General features: G+C 50.1%; 1 protein-coding gene across 3 annotated transcripts; it reads left to right on the top strand.

The window, feature by feature from the left end:
- Positions 1 to 1,358: 1,358 nt before the first annotated feature.
- Positions 1,359 to 19,285, top strand: ENO1 (enolase 1). 3 transcript variants are annotated; one of them, XM_016922783.4, is made up of 12 exons: positions 1,359 to 1,722; positions 5,381 to 5,474; positions 8,296 to 8,391; positions 9,775 to 9,833; positions 12,241 to 12,310; positions 13,032 to 13,165; positions 13,781 to 14,003; positions 14,800 to 14,997; positions 16,182 to 16,383; positions 16,931 to 17,039; positions 17,327 to 17,385; positions 18,852 to 19,279. In XM_016922783.4, the coding sequence occupies exons 2-12, from the start codon at positions 5,390 to 5,392 to the stop codon at positions 18,919 to 18,921; spliced, it is 1,305 nt and encodes a 434-aa protein (XP_016778272.1). In that variant the 5' UTR covers positions 1,359 to 1,722; positions 5,381 to 5,389; the 3' UTR covers positions 18,922 to 19,279. The 3 variants fall into 3 exon arrangements, with proteins under 3 accessions (XP_016778272.1, XP_016778314.1, NP_001207708.1); XM_016922825.2 differs by lacking the exon at positions 9,775 to 9,833 and adding an exon at positions 9,403 to 9,461 and having other exon boundaries at positions 1,582 to 1,722; NM_001220779.1 differs by lacking the exon at positions 1,359 to 1,722 and having other exon boundaries at positions 18,852 to 19,285.
- The last annotated feature ends 1,437 nt before the right edge of the window (positions 19,286 to 20,722 follow it).

A 20,722-nucleotide genomic window follows, 5' to 3' on the forward strand; every position in this document is an offset into this window, starting at 1 on the left:
TTTGGAGCCCTTTCAGGGCCACGCCTTAGAATTGCTCTGAGAGTACCAAGTGCCTGATTTCTTAGAGTCCTTACCAGTAGGAGATGTTGGCTGTTGATTTAGCTGCTGAGTCATGGGGCTGGGGATAGTGGTTTTCAGTAGCCAAAAACGTTAGTGTATTGCTGGTGAAATCACGAACTCTGCTTGCAAAATTTTACTTTTTTTTTTTTTTTTTGGCTGAATTTAATCCTAAAGTTCTTGCTTCTTACTCACTGGAAAGCAAATACTATGGTCTCAATAGGCCTTAATTTTTAACCAACGCCATGGAAACCTGTCTGTAGCTAAGAGGATAAAAATGCTAGGGGTTAAGGAAGAAAAGCAGTTTTTGCAGCTGACCAGAAGAAATAATTAAATTCAAGTACATATTTGAACACCTCTTTACAAGGAAATGAGGAAAATCAGATGTTTTAGTTCTCTTACAGACCAGCAGTAATGTTGAAAAATATAAAAGTAGCCGTAACAGAAAACGAAGTGATCATTTCAGCCCTCCCTTGGAGTGGGGGGATATATTGCGGAGCTGAGTTTTAATGGCCATCAGTTCTTGATCAGAAAAGTGAAATCACTCCAACTCCTTCCGTATTCCACGGAATATGGCCCGTCTTGAACTTTGAGAAATTCCCCGGGTCTGTGTGAAATTCCAGTTCCAAATAATTCACATGAATGGTTCACAAGAATCCAGGTAGGTTTGATCTAGTTCCCTAGATGGGAATGAGAGGGATGTGAAATTTGAGAGGCAACATGACATGGACTAGAGAGAGAATGAATTAACACTGGGGAAGCACGTGGGGGCGCGCCGGACACCTAGAAGGCACTCAAAAAGTATGAGGCAGAATTAAAGGAAAGTGAACCTTCCTTTGGCTGTCTCGGCCTGATTCTCACCGCAGCAAGGAGAAAGGGACAGGGTCACCTTGGCGGGTGCCAGGCGGAGCCCGGCCAGACGGGCGCGGCTGGAGGGCAGCGCGCAGGCGCAGGCGGCGCACGTGGCCCCGGACACGCAGCGCTGCGGCGGGGCCAGCGCCCCAACCCCGGAGTGGGGCCGAGGCGCGCAGCCTCTCAACGACTCGACGCCAACGGGGTCTCTCGGATCGCGGCGCGGGGCAGGAGGGGCGGGGCAGGAGGGGCGGGGCAGGCCCGGGCCGCCAAAGTTGTCAGCAAGGTCGAGGGCCGGACGTGCGGCCCCAGAGCGACGCTGAGTGCGTGCGGGACTCGGAGTACGTGACGGAGACCCGAGCTCTCATGCCCGCCACGCCGCCCCGGGCCATCCCCCGGAGCCCCGGCTCCGCACACCCCAGTTCGGCTCACCGGTCCTATCTGGGGCCAGAGTTTCGCCCGCACCACTACAGGGCCGCTGGGGAGTCGGGGCCCCCCAGATCTGCCCGACTCAAGTCCGCGGGACGTCACCCCCCTTTCCACGCTGATGCAGCCGTCGCAGTCCCACCCCTTTCCGGGAGGTGAGGGAATGAGTGACGGCTCTCCCGACCAATGGCGAGGCGGAGCTGAGGGGGCGTGCCCCGGAGGCGGGAAGTGGGTGGGGCTCGCCTTAGCTAGGCAGGAAGTCGGCGCGGGCGACGCGGACAGTATCTGTGGGTACCCGGAGCACGGAGACCTCGCCGGCTTTACGTTCACCTCGCTGTCTGCAGCACCCTCCGCTTCCTCTCCTAGGCGACGAGACCCAGTGGCTAGGTAATGATTGGGGAAGGGCTGAGCAACGGGCAGGCGGCGCAGGGCTTTTCTGGGCTTGCGGGGCTCTTTTCCCTCCGAGGGAGGCGGCGCGCCCGCAGGCCCAGCGTGGCGGGGTCGGGGGCACGTGCAAGCCGCCTCCCTGGGTGGGAACTGGCTCCCCCGCTCACCCCGAGGCCCGGGGCGGGGGCGCAATGCCAGGCGCACGTGCTGGGCCCCCGATTTCTTTGGAGGGGAAAGTGCAGATCAACACGTGATTACCGACTGCGGGGCCGAGTCACTGTCAGGGAAGGTCGGGAGCTGCGCACGCGAGCTGCTTAGCACAGCGGGAGTTGGGAGTGGAAGTTGCTTTTCCATCGTAGCCAAGTGTAAGGTTTTTGGGATAGACGCAGACTTAGCGGCGGTGGCCACTCAGGCCAGGCCCTTCCTAAAATGGAGGAGGGCGGCGAGAGTGGAGATGGCCACGAGGCTGCGGCCCCCTCCCCCACCGGTAGCCCCCGCCTCTCGCCCGCGCTCGCGGCCCGCGCTTCTGCCTAGTAAGCGGTGACTCATTTAACTCCGAGAAGGCACCTCTTGAGGAACCTGCAGCAGAGCCGTTAGATCATTGGCAAGTCCTCCAGGCGACCTCGCCCAAGTTGGGCAAGAGCGGCTCCCCGGCTGGCCACCAAAAACCGGGCCTGATCTGATTTTTTTTTTTTTTTTTTTTTTTTTTTTGAGTTTTGCTATTGTTGCCCAGGCTGGAGTGCAATTGCGCGATCTCGGATCTCGGTTCACCGCAACCTCCGCCTCCTGGGTTCAAGCGATTCTCCTACCTCAGCCTCCCGAGTAGCTGGGATTACAGGCATGCGCCACCACGCCCGGCTAATTTTGTTTTTTTGTTGTTGTTGTTGTTGTTTTAGTAGAGGCGGTGTTTCACCATGTTGGCCAGGCTGGTCTTGAACTCCCGACCTCAGGTGATCCGCCCGCCTCGGCCTCCCAAAGTGCTGGGATTACAGGCGTGAGCCACCGCGCTAGGCCAAGAAGGATGTATTTTAAGAAAGCTTCCTGTTCAATGTTCCCCTGCTCTGTGCGCTTCTCTGGGCGGTAGGGTCCATTGCTTCACTTGCCTTTCAGGCCCACCCGGGCCCTGACTGCTCCATTCGTTTACCGTGACCCTAATTCGGGGTTCCATCCGGGCAGCTAAAAAAGCTGTGAATGGTCCGGGCGCGGTGACTCAACGCCTGTAATCCGAGCACTTTGGGATGCCGAGGTGGGCCTCCTCAGGATCACCTGAGGTCGGGAGTTAGAGACCAGCCTGACCAACGTGGTGAAACCCCGTCTCTACTGAAAATACAAAAATCGACCAGGCGCGGTGGCTCACGCCTGTAATCCTAGCACTTTGGGAGGCCGAGGCGGGTGGCTCACGAGGTCAGGAGATCGAGACCATCCTACTCTACTAAACCCCATCTCTACTAAAAATACAAAAAATTAGCCGGGTGTGGTGGTGGGCGCCTGTAGTCCCAGCTACTCTGGAGGCGGAGCCTGCAGTGAGTCGAGATCGTGTCACTGCACTCTAGCCTGGGCGAAAGAGCGCGACTCCGTCTCAAAAAAAAAAAAAAAATCACCTGGGCGTAATGGCAGGCGCCTGTAATCCCAGCTACTCGGGAGGCTGAGACAGGAGGCTGAGGTTGCAGTGAGCCACAATGGCGCCATTGCACTCCAGTCTGGGCGACAACAGCGAAACTCCGTCTCAAAAAATTAAAAAAAATCACACTTTATTTTCACATCCTAAGACGTTTGTCTTTTTTTTTTTCTGAGACGGAGTCTCTCTGTCGCCCAGGCTGGAGTGTAGTGGCGCGATCTCGACTCACTGCAAGCTCCACCTCCCGGGTTCACACCATTCTTCTGCCTCAGCCTCCTCTCCTGACCTCGTGATCCACCCTCCTCGGCCTCCCAAAGTGCTGGGATTACAGGCGTGAGCCACCGCGCCCGGCCAAGACTTTCGTCTTAAGTCACTAAAATGAAAACAAAAATACTGAGGCACCCTAATAAAATTGCCTTTAAAAGTATGACTGAAGTACACAAAGTATACCACAGTGGTGGCCTGGAGATGGGGCAGGGGGATATTGACTGGAAATGGCCTGAGATAACTTTTTGCAGTGATGGAAATGTTACTCGGGTATATAATTTGCCAAAATGCAAAATTAAATCTAAAAATAAGTTTAAACAAATTTGCCTTTTTGGAACCTAGTAAAAAGTAAGTACCTTTTTTTGGCTAATGAATAAAACTCCATTGTTACATAGACAACAAAGCCACAGAAGTGACTTCAGTAAATAATTTTGAAAGTTAAAAACCTGCCACTTGCCACCTCAGGACATTCCAGAGAAGATGTTGGAGGGGAGCCCAGGTAGATAATGGCTTTAAACACTAAGTTCCTCTCACCCACCTCAGTTCTATAAGTTGTTCAGTTAGTTTCTTTGGAGAGTGCCAAGGAAAAAAGTAAGAACGGGTTTTTCTTTGAGGAATTGGTATTTGTTGTTCATTACTGGAAATTCTTGTATTTTTTTTTAAGGTGGTGTTAAAGGAAGCCCCTTCCCTTGAAGTATCCTGGTGTTCAAAGAATCTTTCCTCTATTTACAAATTATAAAACCCCGTTGGGAAGAAATAATTAGATGTCATTATTGGCTGGTCCTGGTGGCTTACCCCTATAATCATCCTAGCATGCTTTGGGAGGCCAAGGCAGGGGAGGATCGCTTGAGCCCAGGAGTTTGAGAGCAGCCTGGGCAGCATAGTGAGACCGCCATCTCTTTAAAAAGTAACTAAAATAAAATAAAGATGTTATCATTAATGACATAACAACACTGAAGACCCAAGTACTGTGAAATTGGAAAGTCCCAGGAAGTGGCAGTAGCCAAGATCACACGGTCCAAGGACTTCATTGTTCCTGACTTCCAAACTCAGAATTTCTGATCAAATACCTACTAAGTGAATATTAATCTGAAGAATTATGTCCAAACTTCATTCACTATTTTGTTTTAATTCTGCTACAAGCAAGGTTTTCCCCTGGTCCCGCCACCCTCTTTTTGGCCCTAGGTGGTTTTGCTTGTGACCTTCATGTCTGTTCTTGGTTCCTTTCCATTCCCATGCCAGCCCTCATTGTTCACTCATGACAATAGCCAGTTTCAGACAGCTCCTGGGCCACTCTGCGTCCAGCAACACATTCATCTTTCTATTTGGATTTGATTCTCCCTGGGCACACACATTTGTGGGCTTTTTCTCTCTTTTTTTTTTTTCTTTTTTCTTACAGAACAAGACCTCAGTTGCTAGGGTTTAACCCATTTATGCCAGAGGTTGCAAATCTTTTTGTGAAAAATCAGACCTTGGCAATGACTTGAACAGTCGGATAAAAATAACTCCCACGCCCTTAGCGTTCCAATAATGGAACACTAGGCATAAATAGGTTAAGGCCTTCCGCAGCTAGGCCCTAACTACTTAATTAGGAGAATTCCCACTGCTTTCCAGCAGGCTTTTTCCCCCACCCTAGCCAGCTTTCCTACATCCAGTATTTAGTTCAGTGCTGATTCTTTCTAGTCCACGAACCTCGGAAGTGATTCCTTGAATGAGTGAGGAAATGCAGCATTATGGCTTATGGAAAACATGAACTGTGTGTTTCTTCTACAGAAGTTCACCATGTCTATTCTCAAGATCCATGCCAGGGAGATCTTTGACTCTCGCGGGAATCCCACTGTTGAGGTTGATCTCTTCACCTCGAAAGGTATGTGCCACCTCCTTGGTTTCCATGGTTCCTTCCACCATGCTTCATTTTAAAATTTTTCTACAAATGCTGGAGCCTTAGGAAAAAAAAAATCTGTTAAAGCTTTTCTTTCTGTCTGCACATGCTAGTAGGTTGTGATTCCTGACTGTGAGGGTTGGGGGATTTTTAGGCATGGAGCCAGTGTCTTGCTGCTTCTCGGCTTATTTTTTTCTTTTCTTTTTTTTTGAGATGGAGTCTTGCTCTGTCACCCAGGCTGGAGTGCAGTGGCATGATTTCAGCTTACTGCAACCTCTGCCTCCCAGGTTCAAGCAATTCTTCTGTCTCAGCCTCCCAAGTAGCTGGGACTACAGGTGTGCACCACCACACCTGGCTAATTTTTGCATTTTTGGGAGAGACAGGGGTTTCACCATATTGGTCAGGCTGGTCTCGAACTCCTGACCTCACTCAGGTGATCTGCCCGCCTCTGCCTCCCAAAGTGCCGGTATTATAGGTGTGAGCCACCCCGCCTGATCCTGCCAGGTCCTTGGCTTAAAACCACATAAGTTGGCTCCTAAGTCAGTGAGGTAAGGAAGTAAGGTGATACCACAAGACCTTGTCCCTAAAGGAGCCCATCACTAGTTGTTGGTTGACAGCTTGCTGTGACCAAATGCGGAGATACAGTGTGATAGGATGGTATCTCTTGATAAGGGGAGGGATAGCAGGAGTGAATATAGCACCTTTATCTTTGTGACTAGAAATCAGTCTTCAGCAAGGATCAAGGACAGTTTTTACCTGTAGGCTTTGGAATAGTCCGGAGGCTCTCATTTTTACCTGGCTGTCAATCCCCATAGGAGGAGTTTTCTTATGAAAAAATTAGAGAATTGTGAAACTCCTTCCTTTAAGAAGAAAATCCAGTGCCTTTATAGCTCTATGTTACCTCCAGCACATGGCGCGATGGACAGAGTGGGTGAGGTTGGCAAAGGAGCTTCAGGCAGAATCACTCAGCAGTGCTAAACTCACAGAGAACTGCCAGTCGGAGCTGAGTCACCATCTGTGAGTCACAGGCCTAGCAGTGGAACCCCAGCCCTTCCCTTCCCCTTGCATTTCCCCTGCCCCTCCGGAAGAAAGGATCGTTGAGGCCTGACTTCGTTGGGCAAAAGAATGCCTGAGTTGGCTGCTTGCTGTGTGGGCTCTCAAGCACAGTGGGGTTTTTCACTGGCTTTATGGGGAACCCTGAGGGTTCTCACAGGATGCCAAGAATTCCCTTCATCCAGTAAGAGTGGTTTGCTTAGTCAATGGATGGAACTTTCTACTTGGATATTAATGAACTTTAAGCAACAAAAGACCCCAGACGCTAGAAGATTGTTGGGAGTTGGATATTTTGAAATTGAAATGCATGGAACTTTCTCTTGTGTGTCTTAATCCTTTTCAAAAAACATGAAATGATGGACTTGCTCAGAACCTTTCATCTCTCTCTCTCCCTGTCTCATCAACTTTTTTAGAGCAGTTTTAGGTTCACAGCAGAAGCAGGCGGAAGGTGCAGAGGTACATAAACCCACGAGTACCCACTGCCTTTGCACATGCGCAGCCCCCCCATTGTCAGCATCCCCACTAGAGTGGTCAACATACGTGAACACGTTATTATCACCAAAAGTCTGTACACTCCAAGCCTCTTGTTTTCATCTTGTCTTTGCCTGATCCAGTGTAGGGTGGATATGTAGGGAGCCAGGGCAGGTTTCAAGAAGGAAGTATGACCTGTTGATAGCGCACACTGCAGTGCGGCAGGGAAGGCTGCTGGGTCCTTTGCTAGAAATATCTTGTTGGTTTCTCTGCAACATCTTCCTTGACACCATCTGTTCTTTTGCCTCCACCAAAGATTGCCCTTGTTACAGGTATAGGTTTCGCCAGATGGCTGGTTCCAGTATCTGCAGGATGACTTGCTTCAGTTCTTACCTTTATTAAGCTGCGCATTTTATCATCTTTATTCCTTCCCCCCACATCCATCCTGTTTGCCAGTTTCCAGTTGGGCATAGAACCCCTAAAATAGCATTTAGCATTGTCCAAACTGAAACAAATGAGCTAGATACTCCTCCTGAGCCAGTTAAATTACCCTAATTTTATGCTTAACATCAATATAGTACCTGTCTGGGCATGGTGGCTCATGCCTGTAATCCCAGCATTTTGGGAGGCCGAGGTGGGCAGATCACCTGAGATCAGGAGTTCAAGACCAGCCTGGCCAACATGGTGAAACCCCATCTTTACTAAAAATACAAAAACTAGCCGGGCGTGGTGGCACGCTGCTGTAGTCCCAGTTGCTGGGGAGCCTGATGCAGGAGAATCGCTTGAACCCAGGAGGTGGAGATTGCAGTGAGCCAAGATCATGCCATGCACTCTAGCCTGGGGGATAGAGCGAGATTCTGTCTCAAAAGAAAAAAAAAAAAGTACCAGAACGTCTTCAATGCCCTGTGTGGCTCGCATTGGATTTCTCTTGGGCAGTGCTGCTGGAGTAATCCACAGGGCACCAACGCGAGCTTGTGAGGGATGCATATTTGCCTGGGTCAGAATCTGCATTTTAACAAGACCCCCAGGTGGCATGTAGGCTCTGCTGTAGAACACTTTCTTTCTGCTAGAGGAATTAGTCATCTTTGCAGTAAGTTCTGCAGTACAGGATCATAAACATGTGAAAGGCATGAAGAACAGCCCAGAGCGTTTAATTCACACAGCTGGTAGGAGGAAGAAACAGCTCCCTAATGACAAATGCATCTGTGGGCGGGAGGGGACTTGGGATTGTGCTGGAACTGGATTTCTGAATTGCTACCACATCTTTTTTCCTCTCATCCAGGTCTCTTCAGAGCTGCTGTGCCCAGTGGTGCTTCAACTGGTATCTATGAGGCCCTAGAGCTCCGGGACAATGATAAGACTCGCTATATGGGGAAGGGTAAGCCTTAGAACCCACAGCCCACGGCCTCCCTGCTTCCAGCCCCGTTCCTGGCCTTGCCCAGTCCTGTCCTCTCTGGGTGGCACTTGCACTTGCAGGTTTATGGCAGGTAAACCTGCTGTGACCCATGATGTTGATGGAAGCAGTGCACCACCTTGTGGACAGGAAAGTTGGTGTGTGGATTCCGGGGTTCCCGAGCCTGCATGCTCTGGGTCGAGAGTTCCAATGCTTGTTTCTATTGCAGTTTGTTCCCAATCTGCGAAATACTCCTTCACGGTTAGGACAGGAACCCAAGCATGAGAACAGGGCCTGTTAACTAAAGAAAAGTTTCCCCATCTCCCAGGAGGGTTCTGTGGGCCCTCCAGAGATCGTCAGCCTCTTCAAGGGCTAGAAAGGATCCAGGGAAGGTCTAACCAATGACCTGCCCTGAATGGTGAGCTGCAGGTGTGTCATTTAGTCTGATTTTCCTGTTGACTGACTCACAGGAGCCCTGCTCTGTGGCAGAGCCAGCCTCTGGCTGTATTCAAATTGACTTAGTGTGTGTGCAACATTGACCTTTCTAGAGATAGAACATGTGGCCAAATTACAGAAAAGCACATAGGGCTAGATCACGCATTCTCAGTGGGGGACCCGGAAAACTCCAAAAAGGCTGCAGGGAGGGGACAATGATGAAATCAGGTTGTGAAACACTGGGCTGGTGTCGCAGTGGTGGTGCTGGGTGTTCAGTCCCGCTTTAATGCTGTAAGAAGCACTCTACACACACGAACATGTTACCATTTGACCGTTGTTTAATGGCGTACGTGGGGACTTACTCGGAGCAGGATGATGCTGTGCCTTGATGGTAATGAGTGCTCAGTAAGTAAGCATTTGTGGAAGATTGAACGCATGGCCCCTGAAATGCTCTCCTCTGCTTTCCTGCCCCCTCACTGTCTCTCACTCGCAGTCCTTAATTAATCACCGGTTCTCTTCTGAGTCTCTCTCATTTTTCCTTCTTCATCCTCTGCTGGGCAGGCGTCTCCAGACCCATTAAGTATATTAATGAGTTCCTGGCACCAGCCCTGTGCACTCAGGTAACTGATTGAACAGCCTTTAGTCTGCAGTTGGCGTTTCCAGTGCATGGTCTTGCAAACTAACCTCCAGTCAGATCGCTCTGAGCCAGCTGCTGTTTGTGTGGCTCTAACCCTCTGGGGTCCTAGGTAGCAGCACTCAGACTGGGCCGGAAAGTCCTCCGATTCTGGGGGGAAGGGGAGAGGGGGAAGAGGTCCCACAGAAGGTCCCTTGGTGGGCTTCCGCGTCGGCCTCAACAGTGGTTCTCTCTAACAATGCTGCTCAAGCCTGCTTTTAAAGTTAATGTCAGTAATTTGATTTGATTGTTCCTTCCAGGTGTCTCAAAGGCTGTTGAGCACATCAATAAAACTATTGCGCCTGCCCTGGTTAGCAAGGTAGGACCTGCCTCCTGATAACTAATGTGTCTAATGCCACCAGCGCGTCTCCCAGGCCCAGGGGCTTTCCTGTTTATGGAAGAGCTTATTCTGAGAGCTGTAGAAGCCGATTGGATTCCCTGTCATGCCTGAGAACAATCCGTGCATGACATAATTCTAACCTGCCCGCTGCCTCACCCCACTTTTGGGAGCAGATGGAATTGCATCAGAAGAATGAGACGCTTCGAGCCCTGAGGTTTTTTTCCCCCCTGCAACTCTCAGGACCTTTGAAGAAATTAAGATCCAGATTTTAAGAGTGGCTCTCAGGGGTGTTTGTGGTAGTGTCCATGGTGACTAATTTCTCATGAACTTTGGAATTATTTACTATAATTCTACTGACTTTAACAGTGGAGTTCCTGTTAAGTAAAATCTGGAAATCTCAGTATGTCAAACATAAAAGTAGAGCTGCTGGAGGTGAAGTAGGGCTGGGGACCCAGCAACCCACCGGACTCAGCAGGTTTTATCTCATTTACCTTCCCTTCGGCCCGTCCCTCCGTAATTCCTGTGGAGCTCATCAGATGGGACTGGTTTGAAAACCCCTGTCTAAAAACACTCCGGGCCAGGTACAGTGGCTGGCACCTGTAATCCCAGCACTTTGGGAAGCTGAGGTGTGTGGATCACTTGAGGTCAGGAGTTGGAGACCAGTCTAGCCAACATGGTGAAACCCTATCTCTACTAAAAGTACAAAAATTAGCCGGGCGTGGTGGTGCACACCTGTAGTCCCAGCTACTTGGGAGTCTGAGACATGAGAATCACTTGAAGCTGGGAGGCAGAGGTTGCAGTGAGCAGAGATTGTGTCACTGCACTCCAGCCTGGGCAACAGAGAGAGACTCTGTCTCAAAAAATAAAAATAACAAAGCTCTCTAGGCCCAGTCCAAGCCCAGCCACAGCCTCCGTCTATTCTTGAATCTAGTCCCTCTCCTCCGTGAATTCATTCTGTACACGAGGGAAAAGGAGGAGTTCCTTTGTTGTCTCTGTCCCTGACTCGTTGGTTTAGGCCTGGCTTTTGTGGCACTGTGTAATTACTCCCTGCCCGACCAGCCCCCAGACGAAATGTCTTGTTACCGTTCTGTCTGCACCACCCTCTGCCAGTCTCCCGGACACCTCCACACATACCTTGTTCTCTGTCCCTTCATACCCCTGCATAGTGTGACTCACACGATGAGCAGGATCCCTGACATTTTTTTAACCCCCTAGGGAAACATAGCAAACTGTTAGTGAGAATTGACCTCTGAAGCTGTGTGCTTGGGTAACTGCCTGCCTGTTGCAGTGATGCCTTGACAAAGCTGCGAAAGACACCAAATTGCTCATACAGCATGATGGGATCAGAGTTGATTTTCTTTGCATTTTTTTTATATCAAGCACGTCATAGATAAAAATAATGCCTTGTTATTAATATATTAGTTTAAAATGGAATGCTGATTTTTGGCTGGGTGCAGTGGCTAACGCCTGTAATTCCAACACTTTAGGAGGACTTTAGGAGGCTGAGGTGGGCAGATCCCTTGAGGCCAGGAGTTTGAGACCAGCCTGGGCAACATGGCAAAGCCCATCTCTACAAAAAAAAAATACAAAAATTAGCCAGGCATGATGGTGCATGCCTATAGTCCCAGCTGAGTTTGGAGGATCGTTTGAGCCCACGAGGTGGAGGTTGCAGTGAGCTAAGATCATGACACTGCATTCCTGCCTCGGCAACAGAATGAGACTCTGTCTTAAAAAATAAAAATTAAAAAATTAAAAAGCAATGCTGATTTTTATTGGATTACTTTGAGCCAGTTCTCAGTACGTCAGTTTTGTTACTTTATAGTCTCATCAAAAATTCATTTTGATCCATCATTAGACGCTTTGCTAAATGATTTCGGACTACCTGCAGAAATCATGCCTCCCATCAGAGGATGAAGATTTGCCATCTTTGAGGTTAGCCAAGAGTGAGCAGCAGAGCCTGCCTTTCAAGGGCTCAGCCTGCTTGAGTGAACAGTGAGCTTTGCTTATTTATTGCCTATGAAAGCCATGTTCCTCGGTAGCAGTGGTCTACATAGCACATACCTGACAGTTCTCTTGGGTGTAAATTGGGTAGACAGTTCTCTTGGGCTCCCTGGGTAGACTATTAACCTTTTGTTACAAAAGCATTGTCTGAGAGTGCCATCTCTGTTGCATTGTTGGGTGAATGCCTGATAACCATCAAAGCAAGCAGAAGGCAGTTTTTTGTCTCCCCACTGATTTTTGTCCTCCACTTTTTTTGCTTATAAAACAAACATCACAGAATTGATTTTGATATTACACAGTTCCAAAGTCAGATTCCATGGCAGGGGAGCAAAGGCTATGCAGATAAGAGTGGCACCAACCCCTCATTCTCCCCTCTCCCTCGTAGAAACTGAATGTCACAGAACAAGAGAAGATTGACAAACTGATGATCGAGATGGATGGAACAGAAAATAAATGTGAGTGGCCTGAGGTGGCATCTTTACTGGGGAAGATCATGAAGTCTCCTGAAGATTTTAAAACCTTTCAGGAAGAGGCCCATCTTAGTGATGAGCTACATGAGCCTGTGGTCTCTTCCCATTTCTTTGCTTTACTCTTAAGAAATCACACTTTTAGCCAGGTGCGGTGGCTCACGCCTGTAATCCCAACACTTTGGGAGGCTGAGGCAGGTGGATCACGAGGTCAGGAGATCGAGACCATCCTGGCCAGTGAAACCCCGTCTCCACTAAAAAATACAAAAAATTAGCCAGGCCTGGTGGTGGGCGCCTGTAATCCCAGCAGGAGAATGGTCCCAGGCGGAGCTTGCAGTAAGCTGAGATCCTGCCACTGCACTGCAGCCTGGGCAATAGAGTGAGACTCCGTCTCAAAAAAAAAAGAAATATTTTTGAATATCAGGTGCAAAACCAGGTGACAATAGCCTGTCAGTTTGGTTACTCAGAAGATCTTTGCTCCTTATAATGAATTCAGCAATTCCTACTGTTGGCCGGAGTTGGGCTCTGTCTTAGAGGGGAAAAGCAGTGGTGAGTCCACATAGAATGCTATTTGTATTTCTAATAACAGTGAAATGGAGGTGTGATGGGGGAGGAGATGGTGCAGAATACAACCCTCAGGGCAGTACAGCAGGAGAAAAGCTGGTGAATCAGAAATGACTTCATTCCACTCGGTTCTCTTCTGTTCTAGCTAAGTTTGGTGCGAATGCCATTCTGGGGGTGTCCCTTGCCGTCTGCAAAGCTGGTGCCGTTGAGAAGGGGGTCCCCCTGTACCGCCACATCGCTGACTTGGCTGGCAACTCTGAAGTCATCCTGCCAGTCCCGGTGAGTGGTTTATTGGAACTTCCCAAGCAAGGAGTTGGGGGTTTCAGCTTGCTGTTGGGGACCCGAGACCTCCTATGCCTTGATATCCTAACACATGTGACTCTCCCAGCACAGCTCTGCCCCTTGTTAAGTGTGACCTTGAGCAGGTAACTCAACTTGCCTGTGCCCCAGGTCCTTTATCTGCAGTGGAGGCTCGGGGAGGAAATGACAGCAGTACTTTCCTTGCTAGGCTGTGAGCATTAGCTGACATAGTCACAAGTGTTTATCCTGGTGATGATGAATTTGCAGTTATCAAAATAGACCTGGCGTGAACTGGTTGCAGTAGTGCACACCTGTAGTCCCAGCTAATCAAGAGGCTGAGGCAGGGGGATCACTTAAACCCAAGAGTTTGAGACCAGCCTCTAGGCAAGACCAGTATAGCGAGACCCTGTCTCTAAAAACATGAGTCAGAGACCTGGTGAGCATTTCACCGCACCCTGGCCCCTCTGGTGCTCCTCAAGAAGCAAGTCTTGGGCTCATCTGTGAGCTAGATGGGGATGGTAGGACCAGAGGGACTTACTGCCCTGTGGGGCTCTCTGGACCCAGTGCCATGCTTCTCTGCTCTGCTCTCCCCAGGCGTTCAATGTCATCAATGGCGGTTCTCATGCTGGCAACAAGCTGGCCATGCAGGAGTTCATGATCCTCCCAGTCGGTGCAGCAAACTTCAGGGAAGCCATGCGCATTGGAGCAGAGGTTTACCACAACCTGAAGAATGTCATCAAGGAGAAATACGGGAAAGATGCCACCAATGTGGGGGATGAAGGCGGGTTTGCTCCCAACATCCTGGAGAATAAAGAAGGTAAAGGTGCTAGGGAACCGCCCCCCCACCCAGCCCTGCAGCGCCAGCTCCCTCTGTTGGGGGGTCGTCCACACCTGCCACTGTGGAAATCTATTCTTTCCACCTGTAGTTTGTAAAAATCAACACCCTTCAAACGGTTTTAAGGAGGAAAAGGGGAGCTTCATTTTATTTTACTTATTTTTTTCTTTTTTTTTTTTTTTTTGAGATGGAGTCTCTGTCGCCCAGGCTGGAGTGCAGTGGCGCAATCTCGGCTCACTACAACTTCCGCCTCCTGGGCTCAAGTGATACCTAATAGTTTGGGGAGCCAAGTGTCTGTCCGTCTGTCCTGCTGGCAGGGCAGCTTAGCCATGGACGGCAGACCCTGAGCCTGAGCTCTCAACGGCACAGCCTGGCGGGAGGATCCTGCCACCCCGGGCTGCCTCCACTGGGCTTTCTCTTGGACCCCGTTTCTGCTCTATTTAAGGCCTGTGCCTTGGGACAGCTGATCTCAGCTGCTTACTGTAACTGTATCTTGGCCAGGACAGCTGTTCCTGGGCACTAAATTTGGGAGCATTTGTCAGTGAGAAGGGCTGCTTTCTTGGAAGCAGAGCTGAATTTCCCATTTTGTATGCACCAAGAACTCTGACCCATGGTTTCTTGCCCCAAAGCAGAAAAAAAGTAACTGATGTCAGAACTACTGGTTGGGGCCTGAACACCTGTTGATCTTTGTGTTACAGTCCCTGTGTAGCAGCTGTTGAAGGGAAGTTTTCTCTGTACCTACCTGTTTTCCAAACCTGTTGTCACCATCTCTTCCCAGGCCTGGAGCTGCTGAAGACTGCTATTGGGAAAGCTGGCTACACTGATAAGGTGGTCATCGGCATGGATGTAGCGGCCTCCGAGTTCTTCAGGTCTGGGAAGTATGACCTGGACTTCAAGTCTCCCGATGACCCCAGCAGGTACATCTCGCCTGACCAGCTGGCTGACCTGTACAAGTCCTTCATCAAGGACTACCCAGGTGAGTGTTCCCCGAGTGCCATCTCCCTTTCCTGCCACTGACCTGCAGCAGGGCAGCTGGAGCATCTGGCTGGCTGGTGATGGCTGCAAGGAGGGGATGGGGAGGGTGTGTCTGAACCTCCAGCTCCCGTAGGGGATTCGCCAGGGGGTTTGCCCCCAGTTGTGCATACACAGGGCTTCACAGAGGTTCTTGTGTAGCTAAGGAGCTCGGGTGCCAGCAGCGACATTGCATTATAAGTTGTTCACAGTCAGGAGCAGAGGCAGTCTGTGCTCCATTAGACAGGTGAGGGAACCAAGCCTTCAGAATCAGAACAGCCACTTGGTACTGAGATGTATCGTGCTTCCTGTGAGCTGGGAATATTCATTTTAGGCTGTGTGTGTGCACAGGATAGAGACTGTGACCACCTTTCTGCAGGAGAGGAAACTGATGGCTGGTTGAATAATCTGCCCGAGAGCACACAGCAAATGGTGGGGCAAGAATTCAGACCAGGAAATCTGACTCCAGAGTCTGTGTGTTTAACCACTACCCTAAATAACTTGGTCAAGGTTGAACCAAGACCCAAACTCAGGTCTTCTCACTTCTGAGTCTATGGCTCCATTCTGATTTTCAGTGGCACTAAACTCAAACCACCCTAGATAAATAAGTGTCCTCTTCTTACAGGTCTTAAAATTTTTGAGGCTGGGCATATGGTGGCTCACACCTGGAATCCTAGCGCTTGGAGAGGCTGAAATGGCATCACTTGAGCCCAGGAGTTTGAGATCAGCCTAGGGAACATAGCAAGACTCCATTTCTACTAAAATAAAATAAAATAAGTAGCTGGGGGGGTTGGCATACCCCTGTAGTCCCAGCGACTCAGGAAGCTGAGGTGGGAGGATCATTTGATTCCAGGATTTCACAGCTGCACTTAGCTATGATTGCACCCTGCACTCAAGCCTGGGTGACAGATTTTTTTTTGTTTTAGATCTATAGATACCCAGGATTGTGGGTGACTTTTGTTCCCTGCTGCAGGAGTAGGTTGGTGGGGCACATTGTTTCAAGGATCAGTTGGGGAGCCGTCCCCGTCCTATGCTTTTGGGCAGTGTGAGGCCAGGCGAGCAGCAAGTCAAGGGGGAAGCAAGGCTGGGCATTGCGGTGGAGCACACTGGGAGGATCACACTGATGAAGCATGTCCCTCCTTTCCTTAGTGGTGTCTATCGAAGATCCCTTTGACCAGGATGACTGGGGAGCTTGGCAGAAGTTCACGGCCAGTGCAGGAATCCAGGTAGTGGGGGATGATCTCACAGTGACCAACCCAAAGAGGATCGCCAAGGCCGTGAACGAGAAGTCCTGCAACTGCCTCCTGCTCAAAGTCAACCAGATTGGCTCCGTGACCGAGTCTCTTCAGGCGTAAGTGTCTTCCCAGGCGAGCAGCTTTCCCGCAGCTACGGCTCGTGAATCAGAAAAGGGCCCTTTTGTTCTGGTGATGGGGAATCCTGCTGGCCAGAATGTAGGACTCCCTGGAATTTTAACAGGTTTTGTGTTTGAACTCAGGAGCCTTGTAAATTAAACAATTGGGGCCTGTAATCCCAACATTTTGGGAGGCCAAGGCAGGAGGATCACTTGAGCTCAGGAGCTCAAGACCCGCCTGGGCAACACAGCAAGTAGTTGTATTCTGTGAAGAGCTCTGTCAGAGAACACTAATCTTTCTCCCATCAAGGGAGGCTGAACCCAGTGTTTCAACTATGACAAGAGGGCTAAGAAGGTCCTGGGGGTGGAAGAGTTCAGAGGAGGGTGAGGGTTCTCCTCTGTGCTCTTGACAAAGCCCAGGCATGGAGAGCTTTAGCCATTAACAGCCCCTCCACTGCTTTCCTGCTGGCACCGAGGGGTAATGGCACTGGGGGTTGTGGAACCAGAAAATGGGGTCATGCCATCTGGGTTGTTCCTTGGCTTCCAGGTGCAAGCTGGCCCAGGCCAATGGTTGGGGCGTCATGGTGTCTCATCGTTCGGGGGAGACTGAAGATACCTTCATCGCTGACCTGGTTGTGGGGCTGTGCACTGGGCAGGTAAGAATGAGCGTCTCCTCCTTTCTTCTCTGACCTCAACTTCCTAGGAAGACCCAAAACCAGTGAAGCTCCATGTCTGTCCCCGTTTTGCTCATGTCCCCTGAGTCAGTGCTCTTGTTTCTGAGCCTGAACAGAATGGGGACATGAGGGCCCTGCCTGTATGTTGTGGCCCCCACTTTCCTAGCATCAGATCCTCTAGAAATTCTCTCTGACACCACACCCTCTCCCTGCCAGAAATGCCTGCAAAGCCTGTCCGCTGTAAGCAAATGGCCTTTCTTTTCTCCTAGATCAAGACTGGTGCCCCCTGCCGATCTGAGCGCTTGGCCAAGTACAACCAGCTCCTCAGGTAAGGAGGGCTCCTGAGAACAAGGGGCCTGTGGTTCACGAGGTGGGGGCCTGCACTCAGTGTAGGCACTGCCCTCCCCCAGGAGCTCCTGGCTCTGGGAACATGTACAGGTGCAGGTGCACAGTGCAGAAAGCCAGGCCCTGAGCAGGCTTACGTCAGGACAGAGTTAGGCCTAGACTCCCCCCACCCACCCACCCACTGCAGCGCCACCGGAGGCAGGAGCCTGTTCCACACAGTGCTGCCCTCTTCTGGTGAGAAAGAATGGGACCCCCCTTTGACAGCTGATGCATGACTTTGTTAGAGCTTTCAGAGCGCTCCTTCATATGATCTGTTTCAGCGCATTTAACCCCTGTTTGTGGATGTGGAGCCAGGGCTGGGAGGGAGGAAGAAAAGGCCGAAGGGCACATGGCTGGGTTTCCACTTGTGAGCGCTGTGGGGCTGTTCTGGTCTCCCTTTCCTGTCTGTGTCCTTGGAAAGCCCCTGAACACCAGGAGACTTGTCCCCCCGCCCCCCACCCCGCTAAATTCTCCCATATTACCCCTTCATTAAAACTGTATCCTGGAAAATTTCAAACATATACAAAAAAGCAGGTGAACAGTAGACGCAGGGCTTTTTTGTTGTTTTGTTTGTTTGAGACAGGGTCTTGCCATGTCACTCAGGCTGGAGTGCAGTGGGGCAGTCATAGCTCACTGCAGCCTCAAACTCCCATTCTTTTTTTGCTGGGGAATTTTATTTTTATTTTTTTGAGACGGATCTCACTCTGTCGCCCAGGCTGGAGTGCAGTGGCTCAATCTTGGCTCACTGCAACCTCTGCCTCCCAGATTCAAGCAATTCTCCTGTCTGAGCCTCCCGAGTAGCTGGGATTACAGGTGCCCACCACCATGCCTGGCTAATTGTTTTGTATTTTTAATAGAGACGGGGTTTCACCATATTGGTCCGGCTGACCTCGGGTGATCCTCCCACTGTGCCTGGCCCCAAAATGTGTTGGCCTTTTTTTTTTTTTTTTTTTTTTTTTAACATCAAGATCCAAACAGCTCACACATTTTCTCTTTTAATAAGGTCACTCTCCTTTTCTCACCATGCCATTTATTTGTTGTCCCTTCAATATTTTTAAAAAAACAAAAGCATTAGAATTTTTATCTTCCAAGAAATGGCAATGCTGACATTTTTCTTTGCTCCTCTGCAACACTGACGGGGAGAGGAGAGGAAGAGAAGGGGCGGTGGGTGGAGGGCACCTAGCATGGTGAGTTGGGATGAGGAGAACTAAATACTTTTCTATATCTGGCTTCTCAGAGAAGCACAAGTTGAGAGGGTTTAAAGAAGGTGGACAAACTGGAGAGTTCTGTGTTCTCAGCTTCCCAGGAGTGGGGCTGTGTCTTTGACCACATCTAGGATGGGAAAACTTAAAACTTGAGGTCTGACTTTTCTTTTTTCCTCCCCATCTCTTTACCTTTCTCCTTCCCAAGAATTGAAGAGGAGCTGGGCAGCAAGGCTAAGTTTGCCGGCAGGAACTTCAGAAACCCCCTGGCCAAGTAAGCTGTGGGCAGGCGAGCCCTTCGGTCACCTGTTGGCTACACAGACCCCTCCCCTCGTGTCAGCTCAGGCAGCTCGAGGCCCCCGACCAACACTTGCGGGGGTCCCTGCTAGTTAGCGCCGCACCGCCGTGGAGTTCGTACCGCTTCCTTAGAACTTCTGCAGAAGCCAAGCTCCCTGGAGCCCTGTTGGCAGCTCTAGCTTTGCAGTCGTGTAATTGGCCCAAATCATTGTTTTTCTCGCCTCACTTTCCACCAAGTGTCTGGAGTCATGTGAGCCTCGTGTCATCTCCGGGGTGGCCACAGGCTAGATCCCCGGTGGTTTTGTGCTCAAAATAAAAAGCCTCAGTGACCCATGAGAATACTCCGTGTGCCTGTGTATGTCTGGAACAATCTGGGTCTGTCCTTAGTGTTCAGGGGCCCCTGGCGAAAGGGTGTCGGCCTTTGAGAACCAAGGTTTGGTGTCGTAACAGAAAAGGATGAGGATCCATTGGGGTCATTTTCCTGGGTCCTTGGGAAGGGAACCAGAGGCAAAGGCAAGAGAAGAGACATACACGGTCCCTCCAGCATAGTGGGGTCAAAACAGAGAGTCTAAGCTGGGAGGCAGAGCGAGACTTTGTTTGGACACCTTGTTTGGAAGAAACTTCAAATGCAGGCCTATTTGTAGATAATCTTAAGAATGGTAGCTACTAGGTTACACAGCCATATTCAGACCAGAAGGACTTCAGGGTAAAGGTGACCATCCTGGGAAGAGCTGTTCTCTTCCCAGGGTCTCTTCCTGGGGAAAGCAGGTGAAAGAAGGATTAAATGGGAGCTCTGGGCAGGAAGGCAGAAGGGCATCAAGAAGACCTCAGGACCCGATTTAAATGAATGAATTCCACTCCTCGGTTTCTCAAGCTTCAGGTTTCATGTGTCCGGTAGCTGCCATTTGTAGCTGCTGCCCGCTGCATTGGATTATGCAGATGGAAAACTTGAATGTTGCAGAAAGTACTGTTCTAGGGTAATGCTGAACACGGGGTGTGAAGAATACGTTTATTTAAAAGTGAGAGATGAAGCGAGGTGTGGTGGCTCATGCCTATAATCCCAGCACTTTGGGAGGCCAGGGCAGGTGGATCATCTGAGGTCAGAAGTTCAAGACCAGCCTGGCCAATATGGCAAAACCCCACCTGTACTAAAAATACAAAAATGAGGCCGGGTGCAGTGGCTCATGCCTGTAATCCCAGCACTTTGGGAGGCTGAGGCTGGTGGATCACAAGGTCAGGAGTTTGAGACCAGCCTGGCCAATATGTTGAAACCCCATCTCTACTAAAAATACAAAAATTAGCCAGGCGTGGTGGCAGGCGCCTGTAGTCCCAGCTACTCAGGAGGCTGAGGCAGGAGAATCACTTGAACCCGGGAGGCGGAGGTTGCAGTGAGCCGAGATTGCACCACTGCACTCCCGCCTGGGTGACAGCGCAAGACTCCATCTCGAAAAAAAATTAAAAATTAGCTGGGCTTGGTGACATGCGCCTGTAACCCCAGCTGCTCAGGAGGCTGAGGCATGAGAATTGTTTGAACCCAGGACGTGGAGGTTGCAGTGAGCCAAGATCACACCACTGCACTTCACCCTGGGCAAGAGTGAGACTCCATCTCAAAAAAAATAAAGAGATGAGAAACTGTGGTTGCCATCTGCACCTTAAGAGGTCCCATATTCTATTACTTGATTTTTCTCCCTAAAAGAAGTATCTTGAGTTGTGCGTTCCAATGCACAGTCAGGGAGCTGGGGAGCCCTCTTGTGGACATTCTTGTTCATTGTTAATGTCAGG

This window comes from Pan troglodytes, chromosome 1 (genome assembly GCF_028858775.2).
Source record: "Pan troglodytes isolate AG18354 chromosome 1, NHGRI_mPanTro3-v2.0_pri, whole genome shotgun sequence".
NCBI classification, from domain to species: Eukaryota; Metazoa; Chordata; class Mammalia; order Primates; family Hominidae; genus Pan; species Pan troglodytes.